This window comes from Protopterus annectens, chromosome 13.part0 (assembly GCF_019279795.1).
Source record: "Protopterus annectens isolate FY-2018-M chromosome 13.part0, PAN1.0, whole genome shotgun sequence".
Taxonomy (NCBI): Eukaryota; Metazoa; Chordata; order Ceratodontiformes; family Protopteridae; genus Protopterus; species Protopterus annectens.
In genome coordinates, this window is record NC_056747.1 from 436,245 (window position 1) to 459,940 (window position 23,696).

Sequence of the window (23,696 nt, forward strand, 5' to 3'; positions counted from 1 at the left end):
GATGTAAAGTCCAGTGCAACACTCACAGCTAAAGATGCCTGAACTACCAGGTTTTTCCTACAAGTCTCAAAGATGCATATTGGACTTAAACTAGAGTACAATAAAACCAAGGGTGAGTGAAAAGATACAAGAGCAGAGTCGCAGACTAAACATGTGGCAAGATTTAATGCATTAGTATGGAACATTTCAAAGCCGCTTATTCAAAGTGAGTGTTCTTTATTAAATAAAGGCTTGTCGTTTGTAGCCTCACAAGCAGTAGGGCTAACTGAAGCCACTGTGGACTAGGTTAGGGCTGTTGGTTTAACATTACTATTTGGTACCGTTAATTCAGCAAGTAACTTTAGAAAACCATTCACTTTCATTCATCATTCACTCGATTTAGAGACTTCGTAAGATGTGCAAATCCGAGCTGCATACTGTAATGAAAGAAATTTGTGAATTTAAATAGTGAATGGGAAGCTCTAGCATCTTAAAAGTGATCCATCCATTATTAATGCTGCTAACAAGGGTGGTCCAGTTGTCATGGACCGTATCATTTTGTTTCTATGAAAAATATGTTGCAATAAGGTATATGACAAGGTACCGGAAACTTGTATGAATGTTAGTCTAGAATTTACAATGTATTATGAAGGTTTACTTTGCAGATATATTTTTTCTAGATCCTATCATTCCAGTGATTCATGGGCTTCCTAAAATACAAAGATCCATTATGTCCACCATTCATGACTAGTTTCAGACTGGGGATTGTGCACTGAACCTCTACTTGTACAGAAAATATTCTAAGGAACACAACCATTCTTAAATGATTTATATAAATTAAATTAGATCTCTGGATCCTAGCAATTTGTTGCACGTGACATACAGTCTGTTCACTACGATACCTAAAGTGAAGGGCATTGATATGCTGAGATGCTATTTAGTAGAGCAAGGATCTTTAACAGTTTTATCCATCCAGTATGCTTGTTGAATACTTGAAAAGGTTTCGAATTATATTTGCTAAAGGAAGGTGTTGGGATGGGTACGCCCACAGCAGTTATGTAAACTGGATAGAGCCAGCTGGGAGCCTGAGGACAAGGCAATCCATAATCTGGAATGCAGGCCTGCCCAAAAAGGAACGGGAGCCCAGAACTAAGAAAGACAACCCTGGAACTGGGGTCAAACCCCATTCTGAGCCGCCACCCAGAACAGGAACAGAGAGAATGCTTGAAACTGCCATGGTAAAGAGGCACAGATTGCACCACAGAAAGCCATAACCAATTTAAGGATCTCAGAACCTGCAGCCAAACCTTGGTCCCCAGGGGTGTGACCGTCCCAAAGGAGACGGAGACCAGACAGTAGACTCCAGCAGAGATGAGATTCAACATTGGCACCAAGGTAGCTGGCACCAGCAGCATCAAAGCAAGGGGGTTCAAAACCTGGAAGGAGGTTGAAGAAAGAAAAAAGTGTTCCTGGTGCAAGAGAGGTTTGAGGGTGCAAGGCAGCCTCTGACTGCTAAAAGCTGGTCCTCCAATCTGACAGTGTCCAGTTTTTAAAGACTCCTGGAGGAACAGTGACATCCCCGAAGGGGACTTTGTCCAAAAATGGGCTCTGTTGCTGACCCAGAAAAGGGTCTATTGAAAGGGACTAGAGTCCATGGCAAGTTCAATGAATCCACAGAGTTGTTTAATGGAAAGGGAAAGTGGATCCAAATGAGAAGCAACTACTGTCAGTGCCGAAGTGGATTTAGTTGTTTCAGTACTCAACCGTACCAATGCTGGATTGTTGAGTCTTTGGTGCCAGAGGTGATAAGACACGTGGTACCCTGGCCTTTGGTTCTGAAGAGATTGCCAGAACCTGGGGTGTGAGATTGTTTACAAGTGCCTTTGGGGAAGACTTCACCAAATGGCTCAGTTTCTTCATTTCACACTTGGATTTTGAAGTCTCTGCCTTAGACAAGGGACATCTGCAGAGAAACGCAAGATGATTTTGAAAGATTTGTTAGAGTCTGGGTGCTAAAGCCCTTACAAATGTTACAAGATAATTACATGCGAGCAGCACCCAGACAATACACACAAGATGCCCATCAGAATTAGGCATCTTTCTGCCAGTCCTCACAGTTTAAACCTAGATGTCCCTTTGTTTCCTTGGCATGTTGACAGTCTAGTGACACCAGAAACACTACTCACTTAAAGGGAGGAAAGGAGTTTTAAAAACATTAAGAATATCCAGTGGTATAGAATATCCAGTGGGTAAAGGATGGGGAGAAATAATGGGGAGAAAGTACACAAATACCAACAGTATTAAAGATTACCAACCAAGAGGGAAGAGGCATGTTACCAAAAATGGTAAGGTTACCATAAGGTAATAAGGGGTGGGCAGAAAGGTCCAAAAACAGCCACTCAAACTAGTTAAAAACACACTCTAGTAATAGAAATAGTCTTAATCAAAATTTTCCAAAAAGGAGTACAAAGTTTGAGCCCTTAGTTGAGAGCATCAGCTGACATGTCCACGTTTTCTGTGCAGCAAAGAATGGGAAGGGCTTTGTGGGAAGAGCATTAGCAGAGAGTTTATGGCTGGCACCAGCTATGTATCATGCCAGTCTGTTCAGAGAGATCTGAACCAAGCAAGCAGTCTTCATTCAAAACTTTAAACTGACCGGAGAAACGAGCACTCCATTTAAGAGTATGTTAGTTTCATGACATTCCACTGAAACTCCTAGCTTTAAAATTACTTTCTGAACAGGAAAGTGACAAGACAATGGAAGATTCCCCCCAGAGGGAAACTGCCTGCTCAAAGGAAAAGCACAAGCCAACCAATAATCCTTGAAAGCCTCAGACGATCTTACTTTGGCAGCAGTGAAATTCTCACACTTGTCTTAGTCCATTCAGACAGTCTGAGCACACTGAAGGTGCCTTGAAGCTCTGTAAGCTGGAGAGATGTTACACCTGTTGCACCCATATAGCTATGGAGACTGCAGCAGTGATAAAGTACAAATTGGGCAAAAACAAATCAGCCGATTATGGACAAACCACAACAAGGCTTTAAGGCCTTAATCTTTTCCCCTAACCTCCTTACGAGCATGGATCTTTTCATCTGTAGTGAAATGCAGTGGGTGCCAGTACCTACAAGAGGAGATGTAAGGGGTGCCCTCCAGAGACAGTCAGCTTTGTGCCAATCTTTAGTATGCTTCAGACTGACCATCAAGATGCATGTAAAGCAGCTAGGTGATCACCACAGTGGCAGAATGTCCTGCTGAACAGAACAGTGACAGTCACATGTGGACTTCACCTAAATTACCTGCTTTTGAACTAAGAGTTAACCTCACACCCTAATTACAGAAAAACAAGGCAAAATGAGGATTGTAAAGGGAAGAACGGCACAAGTATTGTAAAAAACACTCCTGTGATGAACGGCACAAGTATTGTAAAAAAACACTCCTGTGATTAAGAATGGCACCAGTATTGTAAAACCACTCCTGTGATGAAGAACGGCACAAGTACTGTAAAAAACACTCCTGTGATGACTGAGTGTTCTTTGCACTGTTTCCATTGTTTAATCTACAAGCATTCCAAACAGTAAAAAAAAATGTAAGAAACCTGCATTAATATGAATTAAAACAATTATTCCTCTGGCATTAAGAGTCATGTAGTACAAAGGCAACCCTTCATGTACCTTCTCAGTGGGCTGGTGAAGGATAGGCAGCTTTTCTTCCAGCTTATCCAGGCCTTTGCATGCATATTCATTTGCAGCTGCAACTGAAAAGAAACAATCATGTCAAACAGTGACCATCAGGACAAGCACTTAAATACAAAAGTCATTTTGGGCCAGTACAAGTAGGAGAGACATCTAACCTTACAGTTTTGTGCCAGTACATGTATGAGACAACACCCTTGCAACTCCCATCTGGTCTGCCAGTGACCAATTTTATAGTTTTGACTGTTCAAGTTCCCAAATGATCCATAAGATTCAGAATGTCCAGGGGAACTCTCCTGAACCACCACAAACTCCTTAACAGTGAAGTAAAGAGGCAAACAAAACAGAGTGGATGGTCTTACAAAGTTTCCCCAGGGAACCAAGGAGGATTTGCTATTTAAACCTTGTAGATAGGTGGGTCTATCAATGTTATACATGAGCTTCCACCCAACAAGCTGTCGTTGTTAGCTGCACCTGTCCCTACTAGGTGACACTGCACTGTACTCCCCACCACCCAAACAGTGACAGTCAAGGGTCTAAACTTCAATCTTCCACAACAGGTACTTAGCAAAAGGTAAATTCTGAAGTTCTTGGTTTAGAGTCACAAAGAAAATGTTTTGACAGCAAAATTAGTTTCAAGCAATGAACGTGCCTCAGTAGTATGCGGCACCTACTTAGACACAAATACCTACCAAAAAAGAACTGTTAAAGCACCAACACAGAAAAAGAGTCGATAATGCAGTAGACCTTGTGGATTATATCCACCAAAGATTCAGGGACCAACCAGGCTAGCATTTCAAAGCTTAAAAGGAGACTTCACATGCTCTGCTATTATGCATTTTAGTATTTAGTTTTAGCCCATGGCTCTGACACCAGTTGTACATCTGTCAGCCCTTCCTGGAGATAGTGTTGATGAGAGTTCATGCCCATTCCTAATTTGCAGTCATCTGCAAATTTATTCGGAGCCTAGTGACATTGGCCTTTACTTCAAAGTAAATGCCAAAAATCAGTCCCAGAAATCGATCCTTGAGGGACTCGCTTGTAATTGGCCTTTTTGTAGAGGTGGACTTCCAACTTCCTGGGTCCTGTCTGAGACAGATTGCTATCCAGTTGGTGACATGTGCTTGTAGCCAACCTCTTGGTGGTAAATGCCCAATTGGGGTATTGTCAAATGCCTTGGCCTCAAGGTAGGCAGTGTGAACATTTCGCCCTCATCCACTGCTTTGACCTTTTAAAAGTCCACCAGGATCAGTAGACATGGGCATGACCTGCCCTTGACTAAACCAAGTTGGGTCCAGCATCTGGAGGTTTACTTCCATAATTCTTCCCATGGCTTTGCATACGAGACTAGTGAAGCTTGTGGGTCTGTAGTTTCCAGTTTGTAGATGCCCACCTTCATGCAGAGGGTGGACTGCTGTGGTACTCCACGAGGCAAAGCCTGTTTGGAGGCTACAACTACAAAGCAATTCCAGAAGGCATAACGGGTCATGTTTTGTGCCATTCAGAAGGCATCAAGGGATATTACCTGGGACCATTAATGCAATGCTCTTGGCCTTGGAGAGAATCAATGACCTGTTCACTAGTGATTGCAGGGGGAATTTTATTTTGATGCCATTTCCAAGAAAAGGTTGAGTGGGGAGGGGTAAAGTTGGAGCTGAAATTATCAGCCAGTAGGTTTGTTGCATCTTCTCTGTATACGAGGCTCCATTTACAATGAGCTCTGCACACAATTGTATATAGCCCTTGAGGCTGCAGACATAGCTAAAGAACACTTCATGATGGGGTTTGGCAGAAAATTTAAATCAAAATTTGGCTTTGGTTTGAGTGCTTTTATCCTGTTGGGTGCTGCACCCAACTTTTACCATGACTTTTGTTACACAGCCTACTGATTTCGACTGTGTGGCTTATTTTCTTGAGGTAGTTCAAAAGGGCTGTTCATTGAACACCCTTTCAAGACGTAAACACTGAAATACCAAAACTCCAAACCACATAAGCAAATTTCTTTCCCAAGGAATTTGCCCTTTCCTCCACTGTAGTGGAATCTGAGTTGGTATATTTAGTTAGGGGAGTGTGGGGGCACAGCCCCCCCCCACACAGGTGTGGGGTGAAACCCCCCACTTCGTAGAGTCCGTTTTCTTTGCGGTTGGCCAAGCAACTTTTTTCACCTGGGAAAACTTTGCTTATATGGCTGTTCAGAGTTTTGGTACTTTGATGTTTGTCAGTGAAATGGCATTTGATGAACAGCCCTTGACAATATAGATCAGCTACTAACATGCATGCTTAGGATTTCTGTGAATAGTTCATAGGTAGCAGTGTTCAGGGTTTCTGGGGGCTTGAAATGTTCCCAGGTTATCAAAATTTGGACTCTCTAGCTAAGCCTGGAGTATTCACGAACTACTCCAAGGCCAACTTCCTCCTATTTTACTTCAAAGGAAACCATTTTGTGGTCTGACCTTACCAGGGAAGAAACTACAGTAGGGGTGTGCAGCACTGTCCCATATTAGAAAAGACCAGATCCAGTATGGTTGTACCCCTGGTTGGTGCAATGGCAATTTGATCCATGGAGCTTTACAAAATCCAGGCATCTCTGCCTCAAAGTCTGGTGTCATACAATATTCCCAGTAAACTCATTGCACCCTAGTGAAGCCTCCAGGTGTTTTGGCAGTTGCATCCTTCTGATGTTGCTAGGCATCAAAATACAGCTTGTTCATACATGCATTAATTCCAAAACCATGCTATGTATAACATATTAAAATATTTCATCTTAAACCTTAAACAATGGCAAACTGCATTGATATTTTTACCTCAGTCTAGCATAGATAAAGGTATATTAACAGTTTATATAAATTTCATGTTTCTCAAAATATCTTAAGTTGCAGAGAACTGCTTAGCCTCATATGAAAGCTCTCAGCTGGATGAACAAAATGGGTGAGAGCGAGTACCTAGATATTTTAAGTTTACAAAATGCTACACATTTAAAAGTTGCCATTTACTGTGAAAATCCAGTTTAAGACCTAGAATGTAAATACTGCTACTAAAAAAGTGCGAGTAACATTTGCATTTTAGTAACCCCTACAGTCCCAGAGAACTTGTTTGAAACTGGAGGATATAATTTGACCCCATCAAAAAGCTTAAGCTCTGCCCACTGGAAGCTACAGTGCACACTTCCAGAGCTCCATTGAAATGAATAAGTTAATTGTGGGGTAATTAAAGTCGCTGATGAATATGGTATTGGGTTGGATGGGGAGCATTTCCAATGAGTTTAATTGCATGGTATGGGTTTTCAGGGTCAGAGGGGGACCTACAGCTTTCAAGGAAGTGGCACTGGATTTTGTTGGATCTGAACATGGAAAATCAGAAGTGCATTGTCCCATTTGACAAACCTTGAGGTATATATCCGATATAAATCCAGACCTTCACCTTTAGTCCCCATCTCTGTAGTAGCTGGTCTAAATGTGTGGAAGGCATTATAAGGCTTGCACTGTGCTCTGTGGCTCTAAACCATGTCCCAGTGACCACACTGGTATTCTCCAGGGTGAAAACAGCTTATACAGTGAAGTTTATACTTAAAACTCAGCAGTAATGCCTTTAGATTTTTTTGGTTTTGACTTGCTATTTCAGAACTTTCAGTATGGCACTGCCTAAAAAAGGCACTGTGGGTAGCTAACACTCAAATGCTTAGAGGACTGAGGTGCAGATCACCAAGGGCAGTATGGTCTGTTGCCATTCTAATGGGGTGCAATATTTGTCAGCATGGAAGATGGTAACCAGAAACGAAGCCAATTAAAGTCAGTCATCTTTTTTCATATCGTGGCATCCTTGGAAAATGTTCATTTTCACCTTTTCCTTAGATTCACAATTTAAGCTCAAAGCCATTTACTACGCTAGCTTTAAGACATTCTAATCCCAACCAATTTCCTTCCCAAAGGAGAGGAACACTGTACCTTGTGTCAGAGAGTTAAATATCTTAATTATACCAAGCCCCAATCTTCTTAAATTAGCTTTTTGGTGGCTGCAGTCAGACTCCACCCATGGTACCCTTGCTCCAAAATGATCCATCTTTAGGGGAAACAAACTTGTGCTGAGCGACTGGTTCTGCCATGTCCAATGCCTTCCATGCTATCCTCAACTTGATCAGTTAGAGGGACCACCCAAGAGGTAGATGGGCCAGCCACACAAAGCTGTGAGGAATACAGATTACCTACTCAAAGGGGAAGGTGGTCCACATGTCACCTCCTTGAAGTAAAGGACCTTGCCAAAAGAAATCAAGGGGGGATCTGGGGGAACCAGTCCCTTTCAGTGAAATCAGCATCTTCTGCAAGGATTCTTGCAGGGAGTCCACTTATTTTTTGCAGAAGTTCTTGTGGTAACCCTCTCCAGTGGGATGCTCTATGACTGAAGCAGATGCAGTCCACAATATGAACTGTGTTGTGGCTCTGAAGGGCTAGCTGCCTTGATGTGATGAACAAAGACCTCAGCAGTACCACAGGAGTTAGGAAGGATCCAAGCAGGAAATGGAAGCTTGCTCCCTGGATAAACACTCAAAGGCCTCTAAAGCAGATGCAGTCAATAGCACCACTGCAGAATCGGGAGGAATAAACGCAAGCCTTGAGAACCTGTAACATTGCTCTGAAGCAGACACTGGTGTCAAGCTCCCCAGGGCCAAAGGGCTAAGAGGAAGGGATAGCTTACAATTTTAGACCCATCAAAGTCCAAGGCACCCAGACTAGATTAGGTCAGAAAACTGGTCCGTGTTTAAGACCAAGACTTCAGATTTGGGGCACCTGGATCAGTGAGTCCTAGGGTTTGCCTGTCTGATCCCATGATCAGGGGAGAAGGGATAAACCCAAAGCCTCCCAACAGGGGTGCAACTGGGAGACCCCCCCAAATGAATTCGGGAACTTGTTTTTCTGAAGCAGATTAGGACAAAGACCACAATGACTGTGGAAAAGGTTTATTTCCTGTGAAAGGACTTTTCCTGCCCCTCCAGCCTCATGGCAGTTCACATTATGAACTACCACCCGTTTCAGGTCTTTAGCCTATGGTTCATCCGTTCCAGAATGGAGTAAAGGAAAACCCAACTGACTGGCTTCAAATGCTTATGGATTTTTAGTGCTAGATCAAGAGGATGTAAGCATCCAGAGACCACTTCCTACAGGACTCCTTGTGTCATTCCATCTGTTCTTTAGTTTGCTTTTATACGAATCCTTGACAACCAAGGAGACTGAAGGGGGGAATTTCTCCAGCTGTGGCAGGGAGAAGCCAATTGAAGAGTTTAATGTTCCTAGCTGTAAACATGGAACACGCAGTAGTTTATGATGCCCCCAAAGCAGTGCAACAAGCCCCGTTGCTTCGCAAGAGACTGCTTGCACCTGTCACTCCTTGGCTTTCGAATACTAGCCAAACATCTTGCTGCCCCCATAGTGCCTTTTAGGCAAGGCCCAAAATTCAAACCCACCTCCGTAAAAAGCACAAGTAAAAAACTGAGGGTTATGCTACTCAATGCCAGGAGTTTAAATCTCAAAATGCATGTGCTCAAAGCACTCCCCCAAGTATGGAGAACGTAGACATCTGTGGAGCAACAGAAACCTGATTCAAGGCTCCAGAGCACTCCAGCACTACTGGGCTAAAACTCTTACCACACATTTTGGCCACAGAACATGGACCAAAACACGAGGGGGTGTATCCATATTCACTCAAGGATACCCAAACTTCCAGGTTAGTGGCGCAGCATGATACCTATGAGATCATCCATGTGCAACTAACATCGGGAAATCTGCAATGCAAATTGTGGCCTGCTACAGATCACCCTCCATGACCCAGGACCACCACTCCACCTTTCTGGAGACACTGGAAAACATGAAGGTCCTACTGAACACTCTGATCTTGGGAGATTTCAATTACCCTACCATTAACTGGGAAAACTACTTTAGTACAAACTCCCAGGCTCAGCGCTTCCTGGAATTTTATCAGCTCAAATGCCCTGGATTAGCTGGTAAACTCCCCTACCAGAGGCCACAACATATTGGACCTGGTCATCACCAACATGGGAGACAGGTGCTCCAGACCAGAGGTCAACCAGTCACTGGTTAGATCAGACCATAAACTAATCACCCTGGATGTCCACACCCCACCACCCCCAACCAAGGAAACCACAGTGAAAAACTTTTCTAAAGCAAACTTCACCTTATTTAAGGCAGAGGTGGTAAGTTTTACAGCCCCCACGCTAAAGGATCACACTGCCCAAGATGCAGAATCCTTTACAATGGCACTGAGCACCTACAAGGATGCATGGATCGTGCCATCCCTAGCAAAACCAAGACTCACTCACCTAAGGGAAGGGAACCAGTCTGGTGGACCCCTGCCATAAACAGATTAGACAAAAGGAGGAAACTAGTTCATAAAAAAAGCAAATCCCAAGGAAAGACATCCCTTATCAGTAAGAAACTAAGGTCCCTCAAAATCATCCAAGGCAAACTTCGAAAGAAAAATAGCCAAGGACTCTAAACCACCACAAAGCCTTTAGCTATGTCAAAAATCTAAGTGGCAACTTGCAGATATGCTCCACGATGGTGCAAAATGGCACAAAAATATACTGAACCTACTGATATTGCCAACATACTGGCAGATTCAGTGCAAACTTCACCTCCCTCACCTTCAAAAGGGCCCACAACAATACCGGAAAAGTGTAGTGTCCCAGAAATCACAGCACAGGTGAAAAAAGCCCTTTCAAAAGCTAAAAACAATGGGGCCAGGTTGTGTCCCACGCTGCGTCTTGCACAAACTACAGAATGAACTAACCCCCCCCCCCACCTAAACACGCTGTTCAACCCTCAGCCTCTCCACAGGCTGTGCCCATAAAATACCATTGCTGTGCACCATTCTGCTCCACAAAGGAGGGGCCACAACTGACCCTGGTAACTATCTGCCCATAAGCCTGACTAGCCTGGTCTGCAAGGCTATGGAGCGCATCATGGAACTCATTAACAGACATTGAGAACCTCCAAACACTTGACCCGACCCAGTTCAGCTTTGTTATGGGCAGATAATGCCTACTAAACCTGGTTGACTTAGAGACAGTTATAAAGGCCATAGACTAAGGAAAGGTGGTTCACACAGCCGGCCATAGACTAGGGAAAGGTGGTTCACACAGCCTACCTTGATCTCACCAAGGCGAGATACCATTCCTCACTTGGGTATTACAGAAAATCAGCCAGCACAAACCCCTATGTCACAAGATGGGTTGCCAACTGGCTTACAGACCAAACTCGCATGGTAAGCATAGCGGGCTCCAGGTCTGGACTAAATCAGTCAGAAATGGTGTCCCGCAAGGCTCAGTTCTGGGACCCCTTTTCAACATATATTTCTCAAAACTACAGGCAAACAGGAGGACTATGGCTAACCAAGTTTGCCAATGACTGCAAACTGGGAGCCATAACGGACTCTCCGGCTGACAGACATCCTCCAAACAGGCCTTACTGAGACACCTGGTGTCAAAATCATGGCCTCAAGCTAAATGCCAAAATATGCATAGTCATCCCGTTTGGGAAAAACAAAATGCCCACGAATTACCACAGGCAGCAACCCCCTTAATACAGAAGAGGTAATAAGATCTGGGGACCCAGGTAGATAGCAATCTCTCCTTTGACAACCATATTGCCAAAGTAGTTAGGAAATCCTATGTGGCACAATTACCAAGGGGTTCACATCTAGAAATACAGGTTATAGTGCCCCTCTACTTGTCACTCAGACTGATCATAGAGCAAGATGCCCCATTTGGGATGTACCTCAAAAGATACTTTCCAACAGCTTGAAAGACCACAAAAGCACCTCACCAAGAGGATTACTGGCCTCAAACCTGTCATATGCAGCCAGACTGAAAAACTCCGGCTGTACTCAGTAGCATATTGCTTACTCAGGAGGTGATCTCTGCCTGACTTAAAGCCATGTCCAATGCAGAATTGATTGACATGCTCCACCTAAAGAAATCCAAGTCACTGCGAGCCACACGCTCGAGTGGAACCTTGCCACAATAAATACAACATGCTGGAGGGAGAGATTCCTGTCAGACTCCCCATACTTTGGAACAAAATTCCTAACTACATTAAGCAGAGCCCCTCACCAACTCAAGAGAAGCCTTGACGAGTGGATGGGTAACAAAGTACACCCCCAGGATCACTTCATTGGCTCTGCTTGACAGAGGCTCAGTTAATCAATGGGGCGGCGAAAGCAGACACTGGCTAGGCTTATAAATGCCCTTGGGCAGATAGTCTAGTACCTTCCTATGAACCTATTGTCTGGGCATCCTGGTTAGGAGCTGTGGTTGCTAAATGCATTTCTTGCAAAAGGAGGTGTTTCTGCCATTCTGTCAAGGGGAAACACTAATACTAAACACCAACCACACACAGAAAATGGAGACCAAATCCACTAATGACTAGATAAGGAACAAACTACTCCAGATTAGTGCCAAGAGGCTACTCAAAATTTGTAAGTAGGGAGAAAGGAAAGCAAATACAGAAAACCATAAACTAGTAATGTCCTGAAAGTGAAAATTTGCTTGGTAGACCCCAAAGCACTAAGCCTAGGAATCTGCATCTGAAGCAAGAGTGGCAAACAAGACTCAAGCTATCTTAGTGCAAGGAGAGGATTGTGGATAAGGGGAGGAACTTAACATTAGATCAAAGTAAGAGTGGCTGAAGTTGAATCCGATCTTAAGTACCCATCCAGAGGCAGCAAGGTACAAAGGATTAGTCCAGATAAAGAATCACTTTAGACAGCAGATCTAGGGGACGCACAGATAACTTTCCAATAGGAGGAAGTCTTGAAGTTTCACATTAATCAGTCATGCCCTGTGTGTGCAGGGTAATGTTTATCCAGGTAGGCGTCTTCAGAAAGTTCAAGTCTATCCATTTCCATGCCACTAGTGGTCTCAAAGTGATTCAAATAGACAATTCCTTGGGGGTGCAAAGGAGTAAAAGAAAAAAGTTGCATTCTTACCATGAAATATTCCATCTGTTTATCTTCATTCATGACTGACTGGTTTTGGTTCAGTCCTCTGAACAGACTGCTGATGTAACAAGCTTGCACCAGCCAGCAACTCTAGCCAAGGCTATGCATACTGCCCCTTTCATCTCCTCAGTTTGCTTGCAATAAGTGGTGGCTTTGAGCAAATGCCCCATGTAACCAGGACCAAATCTGAACTTCTAGGAGTCTTTTGGAGGGGGTAAGAGGGTGGGATGTCATTAAATGACTGACCATACAAATAACACTGACAAACCGTTCTTACCAATCTCCATTCATGATGGGACAAAGTCCCTAGCTACTTTGTGTCTTGGGAGGCCCTATGGAAGGATATTCCTGAGCATCACTAATCCAAAGGATGCTCTCCCCCAAGTCCAATTTGAAATGAGTGATGCAAGTTATAAGGGGTAGCCCAAGTAGCTGCTGCCCAAACATCATCCATAGAAGCTCTGGAATGAAAAACTACTGAAGTAGCAACTGATCTGGTTGAATGCGCCTCAACTTTTGTTAAATGCATGTTTTGTTGGTAGAGATGCAGTCTCAGCCATTTCGCCAATGTGACTTTGGAAACAGATTTTCCCAATGGGGGTCCTGAAAGACGAGACAGGAACTAGTCAGATTTCCATAAAGATTTAGTCCCAAGTAGAAATGTAACTATGTACACCCAATAAATGTAAATATTCTCTTTGGTTAGAAAAAGTCTAAGAAAACTGGCAGGCCGATGGATTAATATTAAACTGAGACAACCCTGGGTAGAAAGGAGGGGCTAGTCTGAAGAGCTACCCTGGAAAACTAGGCAAGGGTGCTTCACACAAGGCCTGTAATTCAGATATTCTCGCAGAGGTAATGGCTACCAAGAAGTCTTTCAAGACAAATTTTATATTGCTATGACAGCAGGTTCAAAAGAAAGAGTCCAAGTTTGTAGGACCAGTGTCAAACTCCAGGGTTCATTGAAGGGCAGTTTTAGATGACGACTCCTTTCAAGAAAGGTGTGCAGACAGTGAGGTATTAAATAGGAATCTTGGAACTTATAGAAGTTTGAGATGGCTGCTAAATGGACCTGGCTCGTAGAAGCTGAAACTCCTGAATTGAGAGAGGTGGATAAATACTCACACAGAAATAAAAAGGGGTCCAGTCCTTTTTAAGACTGAAAACCAATGTTTCGTTTACCATACATTTTTCTGGAGGACTGTTTATGGGAAGCCAGAAGTATTTTTTGTACAGGGAAGATGGGTCATTTTGCCTGACAAAGTGGAGGTAACAAGGTGTCAGCTTGAGGCTTGATAGGTTTGGATGGATCAACCCCTGTGGATGTGACTAATCCTGAAGTTGGGTCCAGAGTCCCCAGGCCTCCAGGGGATTGGTTCAACTGTCAAGGGCCTTCCAAGCACACTACACGATGAGCTTGACCAACTCATCTGCAGGCAGGGTCACCCAGGAAGTAGAGGGTCTACTAGCCAAAATACTGGAGAAATGTATACACCAGCTTGTGCCATACTTGCTTAACCAACTTCTCTCCTACCAAACATTGATTTCAACATGCAACCACTATTATCTTTCACAAACCTAATTGACCAAATAGGCAATCTAACTTCTGCCATATTCTTGGACCCAACAAAGGCCTTTGATATTGTCAACCATCTTAAAACTAAGCCCTTACTGAACTTGGCCTTGGTAACCAAGCATTAGCTTGGTTTCAGAACCATCTACAAGGAAGACTAGCAGTTCGGTGGGACATATCCACACTGCTACCCATTACCACAGGAGTCCCACAAGGTTCCATTTTAGGTCCTCTCCTATTCTCCATTTTCACTAATAAACCTCCACAGCATCTGCCAAGATGCAACAGTTATACAATATGCCAATGACTCGCTTGTCTGTTCAGCTAATGATACTCAAAACTCCAACCCAAAAAGCCTTCCATACCACTGAAAACTGGTTTAACAAAAACCTAATACTAAACCCCCCCAAAAAAGTTTGCTATTTACAACAAATCTACCACAATACCCAGCCCATTTAATATTGTGCCCAGGGATGGAACGGTCATCTGCCCAGACACTCACTAAATTGCTAGGACTGACCATTGATACTAACCTCAAATTTGATCAGTATACAAATCAAACCATTAAAAATAAAAATGGTCAGTGTATATAAAAATATACCACTTCTAAGAACCTGCTAGGATAACAAATGCTCAAAAATCGCCTCCTTTCCACACTATTTTATGCCACGCCCATTCACCAACTTACCCAAAACAGAAATTGCAAAAGTCAACACCAGTTTCAAATTGCAAAATTAACTACTGGTGCCCCCTACAGAGCCCACCACTGCTATTCCCTAAAATAGGACTGGCTTGAATTCCCCAATCCCCTAAATTATCAACCTTCCTTTGCCCATAATCTACCACTCCCAGACAACACTCCAGCACTGGCCAATCTACTAGAAGTTAACTAGACCACTTTGCTTTAGTGACAAAAAAAAATCAAGGTCACCAAGACCAAAACAGCAAGGGACTTCAACTATAGGGAAAATTTGGAATGCCCTACAGGCTCCGACATTGCACTTGAATCCTAACAGCTAAAAGCGCACATTGATATGCACATGTTCCCCACCTGGCTGACCTTACCCCCCCACACTCTCCCCTTACTCTTGCCCTCTGACATCAGCTTCACCACCAAAATACAACTTCTCTAGCTTCCTTCCAGTTCCACCTCTTAATTCTAACCCCTTGGTCATTACCCATAGGTCACTGCTAGGACACTTATCTGCCAACTACTTCTCTCAATGCCTCTACTTATTTTATACTCAAGCTACTTACACCTGCTTTTCTTACTTAACCTGTTACCCAGTTTCCCATCTGTCTCTTCTCCTGCTACTATACTCCCTATGTCTAATATTTACTCTTTGTTGCTCTACTCCCTATGGCTAACTTGCTCAACAAATGTATAAAGCAAAAAAGCAACCCCCTACTAACAATGTTCACCATTATGTAACATCTCAACCTAAAACTGAGGAAGAAGTGTTCAGTCTGAATGTTAAATCTGAAGATTCAATGCTAGGTCACTGGTCTGAGTAGTCTGGTACCATGTAAATTTGAAAGCGTCTGTATACACCTTATATTTTGCTTAAAATTTAACTGGAGCTTCTCCCCAGGCCTCTGCTGAAAATGGACATGTATCCAGTTGGACTTTCCCAGTCATCAAAAAATAAGTTATGTACTTACTGCAACGTTCCATGCGAGATGTTAATCTTGCCTTCATTCCTACAAATGGGTTCAGAGCCGATCCCTTGGCTCAGTCCACCACTTTCACAAGCTCAAGGTTTTAGAGTAGCGAGGCCAAATCCCTATCCCACAACACCCTCTGCCTCACCTCAGATCTAGTTTGCTGATCCCAATATATACAACGTAAGAAATAGGAGTGCAACTCCAGCCGGAATAAAAAATCCTATACAAAGACCCACCAGACCCCAAATCTCCTTGGAGAAGCCTGGAGGCGGTAGGTAAGCAGGGAATGTAAGAAAAAAGGAGAGATGAACTCCCATGGAATGTTACGGTAAGTACATAACTTTTGTGAAGTTGTTCAATCTTACCATTCATTCTTACAAATGGATAGTGTCCCGAGTACCATTTATCCTGGGTGGCTCATGGGAGTATATTCCCAGAGGACAGTGGAACCAAAGGAAACCCCCCCCCCTGGAGGCCTCATCTACTTTAATGCTTAATGAAGGTATGTGGCTTTGACCAAGTGGCAGCTGCACATAGCATCTAACGGCAGTCTAGCCAGGTATGTTGAACTTCCCTTGTGGAGTGTGCCTTCACTATGTTCTAGCAGTTGATTCATGGAAGAATGAATTTTATAGAATCTGTTAACCATTTGGACAGTGCCTTTTGACACAGGTTGCCCTTTCTTGGTATCAGAGAAAGTTGTTCAGATTTTCCAAATTTTGTTTCTAAATAAAATCTGACTTGTCAGTACATCAAGTTTATTCAACATACTCCAACTTGTTGGAATGGTTACTGAAAAAGGTTGGAAGTTCAATTGATTTAAATTAACCTCTGAACAAACCTTTGGAAGGATGGATTAGTCTGGAGTGACCGTCAGGGTGAAACATCAAGTATGGAGGTTTAATAGATAAAGCCTATAGTTCAGACACCTTGCGTGCTGATGTAATTGCCACCAAGAAAATGGTTTTCCAAGACAGGAATTTTAGTTGGCAGGAGCATGCAGGCTCAAATGGAGGAAGAACCCTAGATGGAACAAAGTTTAGGTTCCAGGGAGTGAAAGGTTGTCTAACTGGTCTAAGATGTATGGCTCCTTTTAAGGAACTACATAACCTGCGAGACATGAGATTTGAGCCTTCTGATCAGAGGTGAAAATTTGAAATTGCAGCCAACTGAACATGTATGGCAGCTTCCGCGGCACCATTAAAAAGTTTCAAAGTCTAATAATGCTAGCAATTGAGGTGATGTACAGGTCAATATTTTGAGAAGCCCACAAAGCAAACTACTTCCATTTGCGGACGTACAACTTTCTGGTTGAAGCCTTGTGTGAAGATACAATGATATGCTGCACTTCAGAGGTAAGAGATTGTAGGACCTGGCAATGTTGGAAATCTGAGCAGCCAAGCTGTCAATTTGAGGTAGTGAAGGATGAAGAGTCCCTGACTAATGTGTCAGATCTGGAATGGGGTCCAGAATCCCAGGTTCCTCTAGTTGGTAAAGGAAAGGGAACCAAATCTGTAGAAGACAAAGGGGCCATCAGAATTAGTGCATCCAGGGGCTTTGGCTTTCTGCAGAAATTTTGGAATCAGGGGAATGGGTGGAAATACATATAGAACACCCAGGGGCCAGATGTGGAAGAGAATCCCCTGGGTTTTCCCCTGGTGGGGGATTCAGGGAAAAGCATCTTCTGCATTTGGCATTCATGGGGGATGCACAGGTCACAGCAAGGCTGGCCCCATCTGCAGAAAATCCTGCTACCTCGTTTGAGGGACCACTAGTGCAGCCATCAGAATAGCTCTGCTTACTTTGTCCGCGATAATGTTTGATTTCCCCGGGTTGTGCATCGCCATCAGAAAGAGCCCAGTGAATACAGCCCACTGCCAGACTTAGGGCCTCTCAACATAGGAGATAAGACTTGGGTTCCCCCTTGCTTGTTGATGTACTGACATGTTGGTCTAAAATCACAATCGGAGTCTTTGAAAGTACCGAGAGCAGTACTCTTGGCATTACATCTCCTGAACATTGCTTTTGGCATTACATCTGAACATTGATGTGCAATTGTGAGTCTGACCAGGTGCCTTGGGCTGTTCTTCCCTGAAAAAGCCCCCATCAGAGAAGCATCCTTGGCCACTGTGGCTGGTGGCAGGGGAAGAACAAATGGGCGACCTTCTGTTGCATGGTGGCTGGTCAACCACCATTAGATAGAACACAAGTGGCACAGTGCTGACCAGATCAAACCTCCGAAACAATATCTGCACCAACAGCAAACGAGAAGTTGAATAATTATTAAAAATGAGCGCTTTCGGTAGAGAGCATTCTCCCCACCTTCATCAGATGGGTGAAGAGTAACCATTGAAGTATTCTCATGTATATGCACCCTAGAGGAACTGCTATGAGTTGCTGCCATAATACCTAGTAGCTTCAAAACTTGAGACTGGTACTTTACTTTTTGCCAGAATGTCTACCTGTTGCCGAAGTGCGACATTTCCAGTTTTACCATGGACATGGTGTCTCAATCTGCTTCGATAAAGGAAATGCACTGAGATTGTGACAACGAAGACTTGTGAAAATTTCTAGTAATTCCTAACTGGGAGCAGTTTTAGAGTGAAGTCCCTGGATTGAACTAATTTATGCCTGGTGGCAGTGGTGAGGAGCCAGTCATCCAGGTACAGAAAGACTCAAATCTTAGACACCTCAGGTGAGCCATAACCACTACCATAGATTTGGTAAACACTCTGGGGGCTGTTGTGAGACCAAAGAGCAGTGCTCAGAACTGATGACTGGCACCCAGCCAGAAACGCAGGTGATCTCTGGATCATCTGGCCATTTTCATATGGTAGTATGCATCCTTGACATCTAGAGATCACATCCAATCACCTGTTCCTAGAAATGAAGAATCGACTGAAGCATGACCATCTGAACTTTTGCAAGCGTTTGCTGAGGTCCAAGATGGGCCTCAGTCCCCCGTTTTCTTTGGAACTAAAGAATCTAGTAGGTTTTGGATCCTATCTGGTCTGTTGGGACTGACTGGATGACTTTCTAGCAACCTTTGAATTTGGTTTCTCGATTCAAGACTGGGTGGAACGTCTGGGATTTTTTTGTACAGAGTGGTTCTGTGAAAGGAATGACATCCTCTGGAAATAATTTTGTATCCAGATGCCTGGCTAAAAATTACAAGAGACTCTTTGGTACAAAGACAAGCAACCCCCGACTGCCTCCAGAGTAGGACAGTGGAGCCTCCTTTCAGTAGCACTAGTAGGGCTTGCCAAGGAACTGATCCCCGCCCTGGTTTTATGGATCCCCTCTGCCACCTGGGTGGTGTCTTCCATTGCCCCCCTCTGCCCCTGGAAGGCGGTTCACTGTGCTCTGAAAGGCTCCTTGGGACTAGCTGAAACACATTTTTCCTCCCTTTTGCCCTTGGGGAGGAAGTTCGTTTGTCTTTCGGCTTTTCCCGGTTAGGAGTCGCCACAACAGAACTCCGGTCTGCTAATGATTGGCAGATGTTTACGTACTGGCTTGCCAGGCCTAACGCACAACCTTCAACGAAGGAACACCCATTCATGCATGTTGCTACACAGAAGACGCTCTGAGAATCGAATGGGTACTGTGAGGCGACAATGCTACTGCAGCACCACCACTGTAAGGGTGGAAAAACCAACTCCTATGGCTGACAGCCTTTCCATCTTCACACCTAGTGAGGGTCTCCTTGACTTTAGGCCTGAAAAGGGACGAACCATATGGGGTATTAAAGGAAGACTTTAAGGCTTCCGCAAAGCAGCATAAACTCATCCAGGAATGTCTAAGCTATTCCTGAAGCCACTGCCCAACTCGTGCCATCAGCTGCATCAGAAATGAGATGCATGGACAAGTTTATAGAATTAAGGGCACTGAGCTGGGATGTCACCTTATCAGGAATGCAATCAGCTGCAGTTCTCTGTAGAGCATCTTCAAGCTCTAAGATCTCTGAAGTCTGGTAAAGTGTCAAACTGAGTGATTGCATAGCAAAAGTCACTGAACTAAACACGAGTTTCCCATACCCGATCATAATCCTGGAATCTGAGGATGGACAGTGGAAGAGGTTTCAGACCTCTTGGTGGCCACCACCATGGCATCAACCGGCACTCCTTTGGTAAAAAAACTGTCCTGTGCAGAGGTAATAAACTTGTTGGGCCTTTGAGGGACAGGTTCCACAGTTTCAGGAGACTCCCATGCCCTTCAAGCAACTAAATCCATCAATTCATCGAAGGGTAGTCTCACCCAGGAAGGGTCAAGACCCAAAGGCCTTCAGAAGCAGACTCAGTAGGGCTAATGGGACTGCCAGCCACACCTCAGTCTTAGGATCTCTAGGATATCAGCAAAAGAGATCCTCTGAGGGGGACCGTGGGGACCCTTCTGACCCCTAAGTCAGTGTGATACAGACTCCTGTGGTGAGTCCAAGTTTAACTGCCTCCTCTTGCAAACCTTCCTGGGAACCTCCTCAGCGGGAGCTTCTGGTGAGGTCTCTGTAGAAAGTGGGTCAACCCAATGGTGCTACCAGAGGCTCTGGGTCTCTATGCTTTAAGGGGACCTGTCATGCAGAGGTAAAATGCGGCACTTTCAGGGATGAGGAAGTAGACCCTGATGAAGTGGGTGTCTTAGAAGACAACTCCTCATGGTATTGAAAGCCCACAACTCTGATGTGAGGTAGCAGCCACAGTTCTGAAGATGGCAACTTCTCCAGCACCGAAACAGTGGGCGCCAAACCAGAGGAAGAACCCAGCCTTGCTAAAGCTGAGCAGAAGGGTCGGAACCAACCCATTGGTTAGACCCCCCCCCACAGCCGGCTGGAGAGTGCTGGCTCCCAGACTCCTCAAAAAGCATCGTAGTCCGAGTAGACAGCCTATGGCACTGGAATGGGCCTTGTCTCAGGGTTCCACAATCAGTTCCACCTCCTCTGCCACCAAAGGCACTGTTTGGCTCGGAGGAGCCGACAGTAGGCAAGGAAGTCTTCAGCTCAGACCACTTGGGACAGAGTGCACAATTTGGCTAATGCTGGGTTCTGGAGGAGCCTCGCACCACTCTGTCCACATCGGAGAGGCTCCTCAAAGAACAGGTCGAAGGGACAGATGAAGCCAGATTATAAAATTGGTGCTCAGAACTTGAGATTGGCAATACTGGGGACCGGCTCTGAAAAACTTGCTCGGTTCAGAGGACTGGAATCTGCCACCACACCTTCTCAGCTGATTTAGGAGCAGAAGACTAAGGGATCCAAATCTACAAAAGATTCTTTGGAGCTGAAGACTTAGAAGTCTGGTCAGCCTTATCAAGAACATCCTGTTTCAACAACCCTTTATCCACTAACTTCTATGTTCTAACAAGACCCTGCTGCTGAACGAATGACAAATGGAGCAGTCCTCCTAAAGATGGACTGCACCCAAACACATGTGCATCAGTAAGACATTTGTCCACATTTAGGGCATTTCTTAAACCCTGACCCCTCATGATCAGCCATAATGCAATTGAAATAAATATATAAATATAGGCCAACACCGCACTTCAAGACAAACTATTAAGAAAAATTATTAAGATACAAACAGCTATAAGTTAAAGCTATAACACACTGTAAATGGGGTTAGGGACCAACTAACACAGCCATGAAAGGCCTAAGAGCAACCACTCTATAAATGAAGATTTTCCTAAAGGAAATATTTAAGGAAACAGCTAAGTACTAGTCTACTGTTAAACTACTACAAAGTACATTTTCTGAAAAAATTCCTATAGAAATATATATACTAAATTTAGAAGAGAAAATACTGGCTTGAGCTCCACTCTCTACCTCCGATATGTTGCAGCAGTAAATTAGGTCGGAGAAGCAGAGCATCATGGGATATGGACTGCCTCAAGCTACTCTAAAACAGAGCTTGTGAAAGCAGCCGACTGAGCCAAGGTTCGGCTCCGAACCCATTTGTATGAATGGAGATTGAACTTCACATATATTCACATAGTTGACATTTCTTTACCCCAGAAAAGGGAATAAATTTCAGCCTTCCTCTGCACAAATGGTATAAAGTAATTGGGGATTGGGAAGGACACGATTAAAGACTACTAGAATGTGAACACAATCACTTTCAGCCTGAAAAAAAGTATAACTGCATTAAGGCAAACCTATCCCTGTGGAAAACCAAAGTCTGCCAGAGCTTGCATATCAAACTCATCTTGCAGATGTCAGTGCAGTAAGCAAAACAATTTTCTATGTTAACTGAAGATCAGCATGAGCCGATGGCTCAAAAGGTAGCAAGTTCATTTCTTCAAGAATACAATATGCCACAAAGAATTTGCTTCAGTCTCTTGTGCAACTTTCATGAACAGTTTACCAAAGGAAATCCATTAGCAGACCAGCAGATATGGCCATTAAATGCATCTTAATGGGTGCATACTTCAGGATGCCCTACCAGTCCCACACCCCCCAGAGGCCCTACCAGTCCCACACCCCCCAGAGGCCCTACCACAGTCCCACACCCCCCAGAGGCATTACCACAGTCCCACACCACCAGAGGCATTACCACAGTCCCACACCACCAGAGAGGCATTACCACAGTCCCACACCACCAGAGAGGCATTACCACAGTCCCACACCATAGTCCCACAAGACCAGAGAAGCATTAATAGATCCTACCACCAAAGACCAGAGGCATTAACGGACCCTCCATTTCAAGTACCACTTAAAAAAACTAATTTGTAAAATACCTGCTGAACACCCTCAAGAAACTGGTCCTAAATGCAGTCCAGATAATCACTCCAAAAATCAGGGTGCATCAGTTGCCCCAAAGACTGAGCAAGTCTGTGGTAATTGCCCTCTGCCAATACCATAAACAGGGAGAAACAAGATTGCTAGAGCCCATTGAGGTCACCACAATAAACTTGGTTACCTTGTGAATCAGTGGAAATGGTGGAAATGCATAAAGGAACATTCCCCTCCCAGTAACTAAGGAGTGTGTTTTTCACACATGACTGCAAAGATTGCTGGAACAGAACTTCTCCAGCTGTGTTTTGAAAAGGGGTGAACAGATGCATTTTGAAGACTTCCCCACACCTTAACTAGATCCTGAACACAACTGCCTTGAGCTACTTATGTGGATCTGCTCAGTCTAGCACAATGTTCTGCTCTGACAGAATACTGGATGCCTTAAGAGAATACTGAAGCCCACGTCCAGGCCATCACTGCCAACTGGCACAAGGGTAAGACCTTTCACTCCCTAGTTTTTAAATGACGGACTTCATTGTAATCATGTCCATAACCACCAGAACACAGCCTGGAGTCCAGAGGAGGTGAGGGACAGAGTGAAGCACTGCCAACATCTACTAGATACTGATGTGCAAGTCCCCAGAGGGTACATCCCCACTGACCACTTCTGATAAGTGTCTGGACTTTGGGGGAGGAGAAAAGCCCTAGATTGGCACTTAACTGATCTCTACAATGCAATTTTCATCAGATTAAAAGCAACAAACTAGGATTCCTGAAAAGGAGTTGCAGGTCTCATTGAAGGACCAGCGAGTCATGGAAGCCAGTCCCAAAGTTTCCATGGTTCTCACCAAGCTATTTCCCCTGGGAGAATTCTGAAAATACCATCTGGTATGGCAGTCTTCAGATAGAAAGCCAGACTCAAAGTTGAGTAACCACTCCAGAAAGGTACTAGGGTGTCAAGCATGACTGTAGGAGGTTCCACTAACTGCAGATGGGAGTCTCAAAATGAGAACTCATTTTCCACATGTGGACACTGCACAGATCAGCAAGTTGTCC

At 44.2% G+C, this 23,696-nt stretch overlaps 1 protein-coding gene across 1 annotated transcript in view; it reads right to left on the reverse strand.

Moving 5' to 3' along the window:
- Positions 1-23,696, reverse strand: part of LOC122788422 (perilipin-3-like) — a 415,257-nt gene that overhangs the window by 184,427 nt on the left and 207,134 nt on the right. The window contains exon 4 of the mRNA XM_044055490.1: positions 3,652-3,734. Coding sequence (XP_043911425.1) covers positions 3,652-3,734 — 83 coding nt within the window. The remainder of the gene's footprint in view (positions 1-3,651; positions 3,735-23,696) is intronic.